This window comes from Vidua chalybeata, chromosome 4 (genome assembly GCF_026979565.1).
Source record: "Vidua chalybeata isolate OUT-0048 chromosome 4, bVidCha1 merged haplotype, whole genome shotgun sequence".
NCBI lineage: Eukaryota > Metazoa > Chordata > Aves > Passeriformes > Viduidae > Vidua > Vidua chalybeata.
Genome location: NC_071533.1, coordinates 54388982 through 54398246, shown reverse-complemented (window position 1 = coordinate 54398246; position 9265 = coordinate 54388982). Strand labels below are relative to the sequence as shown.

Here is a 9265-nt window from a genome sequence, read left to right as displayed (position 1 = left end):
TCCACACGAGCCTTTGTGGCTCATCATAGATCCCGCCACTTGCATATGTGGGTGCTTTCAGCTGTACAGAAGAAAGCAACTTCTTTGTCCTTGTTCTATGGGGTTTATATAAGTGAAAAATACATTAATTTATGTTAATTTATGCTATTGCCTGAGTGAAGAAAGCATTCCACCCACAAAGCCAATGATATTTATTTTAATTTTATTTTTTAAAAAGAAATTATTTTACGTAAAAGCATTAATTTCACATGGACAAGCCCATTCTCACCACCCCAGAGTTCCCGTGAGAGTGACACCAAAATTATCTCAACATATATTAGCTCAGCTAAAATAATGTGAAAAGATACTACAAATATAACAGAAATATTTTTGCTTATGAGGCATAGCTAGTGAAGTGAAGATTGCATTACATATATTCATGTTTGAGGAGAATCTATTTGCATCTTGGGAATACCTTGAGATACTCAGAACTGCATCTGAAAACTGAGCAAAGCTGTTGATGTAGAGGACACCAATTTTTGCAGTGGAATTTATTACTAATAGAGCAACTTCTAAGGCTTTTCATATGAAAAGTCCTTTATCTTCAGAGCTCTCTTCCTCCTTTGTACTTTTGAAGGGAAAGTGATTTAACACTCATACAGTGATAGCATCAATTTCCCATAAAATTCTTGCTGTTTACTGCCAGCTGAAGTGTTTCATTAACTCAGGACTAAATGGCGTTCAGCTGATGCCACAGTCACGTTCCAAAGCCAGACAATTCACCACTCATTGTCTCCCCTGGTGAAGCTCAGGGGGGTGCAGATGCAGACATGTGTGTGTAAGAACATTTGGAGAGGGAAGCCCTTGTCGTTTTCCCCTCCTCTTCATCAGCAGCCTCTCCCCGTATGGTGGGGGGCTTTTGCCTGGCACAGCAGGTGAATGTGGCTAGGAAGGCCATGCGGAAACGCTTGTTCATAAAGCAGTAAATGATGGGGTTCACGCAGGCAGACGTGTAGGACAGCAAGTGGATGAAGGAGATGGGAGCCCCCGAGAGACGGCGGTCAGCGGAAGCTGTGTCGAAGGCTCGCCAGGCATTGACACTGAAGATGGGAGTCCAGCAAATGAAAAACAAAACCACTATCACCATCAGCATGCGGATGACAAGTTTCTTGGCCATTAAGTTGGCAGAAGAGCTGTTGCTTCTCACTCTCTCTATTTTGTTGTGGCTCATAGCAGAGAGCTGTTGCAATGGCATTTTCCTTTTTCTTTTGGTTTTGTTGAGGTAACATCCATCTCCATCCTCGTATTTGGCGCTGCAGGTACTTATTCTTCTTTCTGTACATATAAAGTGCTGTTTAAATAGTTGGCAAAATATCTCTGAACAGTCAGCCAAATAAAACATGAAGAATGCAGTCTAAATCTAAATAAACAACATAATTCATAGCTGAGCAACCGTTGCAAAGAAAGCACTGGCCTGCTTCTGAGTCAGTCATGTTATCAGCTTCTCTGAATCCACTGTCTCCCAATATTCTTACATCTTACTTCTATACAAACTGATGCAAAAGGTGTAAGAATGTTGCTTAGTCCAGTATGGACAGAAGATAATTTTCAATGTTATATCCTTCTACTTTAATTTGACAATTTTAAATGTGACATTTATTGATAAAAACGGTCCTCATCCATGGCCAGAAAAAAACCCTTCATATTTCTATAATAAAAAAAATAGAAATTTAATGTATTCTGCTCAGAATCTTTGCAAACAAGCCATAGGTGAGGTTTATTTGCTAACAGCAGAGTAATCAAGAAATGCAGCTAGCAAGTTCATGACATAACTGACCATTACGATCGTTACTGCAAGTAGAAAGCTTTCCTTTTACTAGCCTCAAAATGACTGCTTGTATCTTCAACTGTAATTTTAAAAAGCCCACCCAAACCAAAATATATTGTTACCTCGTGAAGATTTTCTCTGGCTGGCATCAAATTTTATTCCTCTGTAGAGTTCCAAAGAAATTAGACCATATGCAACCATCATTATAATCCCAGGAATAAGAAAGAGTGTGAGTAGCAGGAAAGTGTACCTAAGGCATCAAAAGACACACTGAGAATAGGGAATGGCAAAAAACCATGGCAGAAAAAGTTCTTTTTATACAACTGAGAGTTGGGAAAGACAGGATTTCAAGATTTTTAAAATTTTTTTCATGCTAATACAAAGTATCATTTTGACACCTCAGGAATTTGAAGCTTCCTACTTCTTCTCCTGCTTCCCTCAGAAAGGTACAGCAGGAAAAATACTATAATGGCCGAAAACCATCTTTCATCCCACCTATGCAGCTCAGAGGAGATGGGCACTCCCACATTAGTTAAAGGGGGCAGAAGTTCTCTCTGCCCATGAGTGGGACTCCCTGCTGTAGAGCATTGGATGCCCTGTAGTTTTGGCCAGTGAAAAAATTGCATTGCAGAAGATAAATGAGCACCTGCTGATTCATAAAGGGCTTCTTGGTACATTAAAAATATTTTAACGGTTGGACTCAATGATCTTAGAGGTCTTTTCCAATGCAAATTACTCTATTATTGTGCTTCAGAAAGATCTGACTTCTAGAGGGCCATGGCACACATGGGCAAAAACAGAGCAGCCACAACCTGGGTTTTCATCCCTGGAGCCATGAAGAACTTCTGAGAGGGGATCCCAGGAGTGGCAATCTCTTTGGTAAAGGAAGCAGCTTTTACGTGGTTTCATATAGGCTGCTCTGCTAGACAGCTTCTCTGATGTGGCGACAAGTTAGGGAAATAATGATGTTTAAATGCATCCATGAGCCTGTGTCTCTCCTGATCCCTGTGACTTTGGTGCAAACTCAGTAACACACCTGGAAATCTGTAAGGAGACCACAGAGAAGAGAATTTTGTCCTGTACCCTTCCTCCTCATGCTGCCTAATACCTGAGACTGCTACTGAAAGCATTAACACAAAGTTACTCTTTTTGTGGATATATCATACCAAAATGGTGCAGAGTTTAATCTCTTTCCCAGTTCCAACTGACCTTCAGTATGAAAAAAAAAAAAAAATCTTATACTTTCTCAGTGCCAGTCAGTGTTTAGTGAACGTGCAAGGACACCATGTCTAAGTACTATAGCTGTTTGATAGTGCTGCTGTTTATCCTGCCTGGATGTGTAGGACTGGGAGCATGTCTCTCCCCACTTCTCTCTGCCCCTATTCTCCACAAGCAACCAAAAGGATTCTCAAATAAGACATTTGCAGCCTCATGTTCTACTTCTCTGCTACAAAGAACCTTCAAACAAATTAACAGGCAAGGCAGCACACAGAGGGGTGTAAGTGTCTGTGTTTCTCAAAGATTAATCAAGGATTTCCCTGAGAATGTTGAAGTTTATGTGTAAATGAGTGAAAGCAGTATTCCTACTACAAGTGACAGATGCTTTCTTTACAGTGACAGTTGGGGTTTAGCAGACCATGGTGTGAGAATCATTGCCATGTTGGGCAGTCATTCCTATGACAAGGGAAAAGTCATTCAAATGTCAAAACGTAAGCAGCTTAAAAATGTTGGGGGTTTTTTACATCTTAAATAAGAATGATAGAGTGTAAACATTTGCTGAAGGTTAATAGTTGATTTTCCATAGGCTTATTGCTACCATGAAATCCCATTTTCCAGCAGATAATTACACATTTGCTAACAGCCAGTTATTCTTACCAAGACTGTTGAATGACATCGCTTGGCCAAAGGAGCCGACACATATTTGCTGTGGTGTTGTTGTACTTGGTGAAAGGTACCAGTTTGCTGTAGATTGGGTATGGTGACATGATGATGAAGGACACACACCAGGTCGCAGCAATCACTCTCAGAGCATGAGACTTTGTCTGCCAGACCCTGGACTGCAGCGGTTTGCAAATGGCACTGTATCTCTCCAAAGATATGGCAACCAGGTTGAAGGTAGAGACACTTACAGAGACACCTATGCATATAAAATAAAGAAAAAGGTTATTCTCTTGTTTTAAAGGTTATGTTATGTTCAAATGGTCTTGGTAGCTTGCTGTATGCATACAAAAATTTAAAAATATAGCAAACTATTTATAAGCAGAAGTATTTATAAACACCACACGGATGAAGTCAGTGAAGAATGTGGGGCAGTGGGTCTTGGGTCTCCAGACTACTCCAGACTGATATTCCTGCTCTGCACTCCTCTTACTCCAAAAGTCCAAGAAAAAATGCACACTGTCAAATCATAAAATTCTGGTAACAGGGAAAGAAGACAATTTTACTCTTAATTATTCTCTTTGCTCCTGTGGTTTGTTCACTAACTGTGCTGAAATTCAAACTAAGCATTTGAAATCAGTTAATTACTCTCTTAACACATGTCCCTTTTTTATTGTTTTAATTTTTATGAGTGTCCTGCTTCACTTGTGATCTGATTTTCTCATTCAAGAGAGTTAAATCTATTACAACTTTTTAATTAGATGGTAATGGAGCTACAAAGTAGGAGAAATGAAGTCATGAAGCAGAATCTTTGTCCTTCGAGTACCCTTAATTTCTTCTGTTCATATTTTATAAAATATAGTGCGGTTGTATGTGTTTCTGTCATTGAGGTGCCCAAGTTCACCACTGTAAAATTATAAATATTTCTTCTTAACTTTGCCACAAATTTTTCTTTCCATAAATGAGCTTTTATTTGTCTTTGTGAATATGTGTCAGATTATAAAATGCCAATATTGTTACGGTTTGCTTTACAGAAATCATCTGTAACTGAAAATGAAAAATTGAGCATAGTTGATGCAATGGTTGTCAGTGTCTGTTTGTCAGGTGATGCCCCTGTTACCTGAACATTTAGTGGGAAATCTTCACATTCTGACTCTTAAAATAAAAGAGCTTCATAATGAGAAACTTTATGTTGATCTATTTCACTGGATTTTTTTATAAAGTAATTTACACTGTGCGCAATAAGAGGAAGATGACAATGCTTCAGTAATGTTTTAGGGTATTTTTGCCAGCAATTCATTATAATTGTTTAAACATGGCCTTTAGTTTTATTGGTTTTATCTACAAAAAGATGTTGATTTCCCATTCGCACACTTTAGGTGTGTACTTTCACATTACATCAAAGTTCTCAAGGGCATGGGTTGAAAGGGGACCTGAGGTTTCTGTAATCAACTAAGGGTCTCCCAAAGCAGCAAAAACTTTACACAATATTCTCCTTTTTTCCTTTCTTTTTCTTTTTCTTTTTCTTTTTCTTTTTCTTTTTCTTTTTCTTTTTCTTTTTCTTTTTCTTTTTCTTTTTCTTTTTCTTTTTCTTTTTCTTTTTCTTTTTCTTTTTCTTTTTCTTTTTCTTTTTCTTTTTCTTTTTCTTTTTCTTTTTCTTTTTCTTTTTCTTCATTGGTTTGGTTTTGTTTTGTTTGTTTGGGTTTTTTTGGTTAAGAAATTAGCAAATGCAGAGGAAATATTAAAGTGAGACAAAAAATCACTTACACACACATACACAACCCAGACATTTTGAAACTCTATACATCCTGCGTCCACAACCCAGGATGTATGGTCAAGGAGTATGACAAGGCATACAAAAGTGATGCTTATTAAAGTCAGCCTCTAAAATCTATATCTGTGTTTTATGGTCTTCTGGTGAGCTCTGATCACACCTGGTCTGTCCACAAAGCGTACTTGCTCCAACTTCCAGCTCTGCAAATGACACCTACTTTGGCCTATTTCTCTTTTCTTTTTTATGTCTCACTGCTGCCAAAATCTGTGGGTAAAGTCTGCCCTTACTGAGGGTGTACAAGCCCGCCATTTCTGGTGGGTGATCTGAACACTGATAAGAATCTTGTCAATGATGGGTAAGCAACTGCATGTGCTGCATTAAAGTTTTAATCATGCAACATTTTCACATCCAGCAAAACACTTCTGTATGTCATTAAAGTTAAGTGTGTGTGCGCCTCTGTGTTTTGCTGGATCAGACCAAGGACACCAGAACCATGAAGATTTGCACTACAAAGTTGTTTCTTCGTAATACTGGTAAACTTCAATGGTGGATGGAAACAATCAGCCTTTTATAGATCTTTAAATACCTTCTTACCTGTCTCATTAGTCAGTCTTCAAAATAAGTATAAACATCCCAGACTTACCCATGAAATAAGTGGCAGTTTTGCAAACAGCACTTCCAAAAATAAAGTCTTTTAGCAGGTTGGGAATAAGGGTGAAAGGCATGCAGAAAAGGCAGAGCATCAGGTCACTGACTGCTAGTGACAGCAGAAATATGTTGGTGACTGTTCTCATCCGCTTGTTTCTTATCAGCACCGTAATCACCAGAATGTTCCCCAAAATGCTGAGCAGAAATATCAAGCAATACAGCAGAATCCGTATTATCTGATGCAAATCTGAAAATTGTCACAAGAAAAGATCAGTTACACAGTATTCAACTCAGATTAATATTATATATTTCAACCTTTAATCAGAAGGTAAAAGCCTTTCTGTATTCAATTTTATGAAGGTTTATGTCTTTACACTAACACAAAATCAGTGAAAGTGCTGAAATTCTTAAATGTATTCCGATCTACCTAAATTCCATAGCATTAATCTACAATATAAGCAATACAATGTACATTTGGAGAGTCAAATACAACTTCTTAAAGCGTGTGCTTCTCATGCTACTGACTGCACCACTTACTCACCATGGGTGATCCTATTTTATGCAAAGGTAAGAAAAGATCAAGCAATCAAAAGACATTTTAATATATGGATTTTTTTTCAGCTTCAGAGTGCTATGATTTCATATTAAATCACTTTCATGCATGGTATCAGATCTGATCACTCCATTGTTATTGAATTGAGTAAAAATCATGCTTCTCCAAGTCCTTAATTTCGTGGTCCAAAGTGCTAGTATTTTAGTTTTCCATTATATTCAAATTTTGTCCTAGTTCATTCTGAACTTGGAAAATCAGCACATACTATTTTTTTTGCTGCCTGTTTCTCATGCTAACTTAAAAGCAAGCAATTGATTTTCCACCCTCTCAGAGAAAAAGCCTTGCATAGCTCTTTCTTTCTACAGTATCTCTGCATCCAGCTAGAACTAAAACTGCCTGGAAAAAAAAAAAACAATTTTCCATACATACCTTTAGAAGGATAAGGTGCATCATCCACACAGAAAAAAGTGTCATTTTCCAAGATAATATCGCAGAGGAAATCAGTAATGTTGGTACCATTCCCAAGGAAGCTACTAGCATCAACTATTTCCATTCTTCAGTATCCACAGGGTAGCTTTGATGAAGAAGAAACCCACCGGTTTGTAACTATCTGCCCATGCTTTCAGTAAACAAATGGTTTCTGAATGAATTCTTCAGAAGAAATGCAGGAGAGGCAGCTGTGCAAGGAAGCTGTTCTGACTCTCCAGCAGGAGCACCCAACACACAGAGTCCTGTTCTGGTTGAACAAGATTTATTCCAGGGGCACACACGGCCGTTCAGAAAAGCAAAGAATGTGTGCACACACACTCACACGTATGCACACACACACACACACACACACATATCCCCCCGGGGACTTTTTAGATCCACCCTCTTCTGTTACTGCACTACTGTTGGAATTATAAACAGGCTAGAAAAAGATTACAGCATTAACCCCTTGCAAGATTGCTTCTACTCATGTCTCTACACTATTTCTGAGAGTCAGCCTGTGAAGTCACAGCCTATAAATGAGACACAGAGAGTGAGGAGAGTGATAAATCTGTCTCTCAACTAACATTTAAAATGGTAAGAGTTGCTTAATAAAAGGGCAGAGAAGAGAAAAACATAGTGAAGATTTTGCATTCCTTACATGGAAATGATTCTTGTCTTCATATTTTTCAGAGTAAACTGAAGATAGGGTAGACTCAGAAAAATAAAAGCAGCTACATTTATCTCAATTGGCGAAGTGCTAGATTTATACAAAAGTGCTGTACGTGCCTGATCCAAACCCCAGCAAGTCAATAGAAAAACTTACTAATTTCACTTAGTGGATCAAATCTTATGAAAGTATATTAGAATTGTCAGTTAATATGAGCAGAAGTCTATACATTTCCTCTGTGCAAGAACTTGTATATGACTTGACAAACTTGATAAACCTGATAAATCGTGGCAGATTAGTTACACACCAGTGGAAAACACAAAGATTTCGATGGTTTAAAAGTTCTGCTTTTTTAATAAACATCATCCTCACTGGTGTTTTCACAAAGTCATGGGCTTTTACTTTCCAGTATATAGCTTGTTTATATAGAAATAAAAATTAATATTAGAAATTAATCTCTACTGTAACTGAATGAAAAACTAATTTCACATTTAAAATCCCTTTTACTTAAAAGCAGAGCAGTAACAGGTTCTTTATAACAAATCCTGACCCCTCAAAGCTGATATACACAAGCTGTAACGCCTGGCTTTCTCTTCCAGTCTTGCCAGCTTTGCTTTATAGTATGAATAATGGGAATAGGTATGTAGGAAAGTAGACTGAAAGTTCCAATTCCTCAATTATCCTTTGGAAGTCCTGGATGCAGCTGGCCATCAGTGGCCCATACCACTGCATGGTGCCACTGACCACCTTGCTCTCAGGGTGTGAGAGGCTGGCCAGGGCTGTGATTAACACTGTGAAGCCAGTGCAGGTCTCTGATATCACTCTCAAAGATATGTGGGACAGGGCGAAGGACCAGCTCCCCCAGGACAGCAGGAGCCCCTCACTGAGCCCCAAGCCAGTGGGCCCACCTCAGTGTCAAGACATGCTTGCTAAGTACGTGCATGATGGATGAAGCCAATGAGGCCAGCAGCCACGGCTGGAGGCTTCACAGAGTTGTCAAACAGGCAAACTGAACCAGGCTGCACTGGACACTGCTTGCCTTGTGTGCTGTGCAGGCAGCAAAGGAGCTGCATCACAGTGGTAGGAGACAGCAGGTGCAGCACAGGCTTGAAGAGCTGAGGGATAAGTACTGAGCCATGACTAACTCCAGAAGGTACTCATTTCAACCACAAGTAAGAGCAGAATGTGTGAGGGAATGATATTCTGTGCAAATCCCAGCAACTGTGGAGTTAGTGTTTAAAACAAACTGGATCACCTTGTTCACATTCTCAGGATTCCAAATGTATAAGGTGCAGCTTTCCTCTACAAATTTGTCCAGAGATTTTTATCTGTTATTAGAGTCCTCACCAGTTTTCCTTCTCTGAACGCCAGGCTTACAGACAGGTTCACAATTCCAAGGGTTTAGTTCCCCTGGAGTACTTTTTAAACACTGGCATCACATTTACACAATTTTTTTTTCCCTGGCAA

At 38.8% G+C, this 9265-nt stretch overlaps 1 protein-coding gene across 1 annotated transcript; it reads right to left on the bottom strand.

Annotated features, from left to right (window-relative positions):
• Positions 1-277: 277 nt before the first annotated feature.
• On the bottom strand, positions 278-7213 carry CCKAR (cholecystokinin A receptor). Its single transcript, XM_053941067.1, has 5 exons — positions 7090-7213; positions 6103-6354; positions 3683-3944; positions 1930-2057; positions 278-1314 (listed from the first exon to the last, which is right to left on the bottom strand). Exons 1-5 carry the CDS (start codon positions 7211-7213, stop codon positions 788-790), a joined length of 1293 nt encoding a protein of 430 aa, XP_053797042.1. The 3' UTR covers positions 278-787.
• Between the last annotated feature and the right edge of the window lie 2052 nt (positions 7214-9265).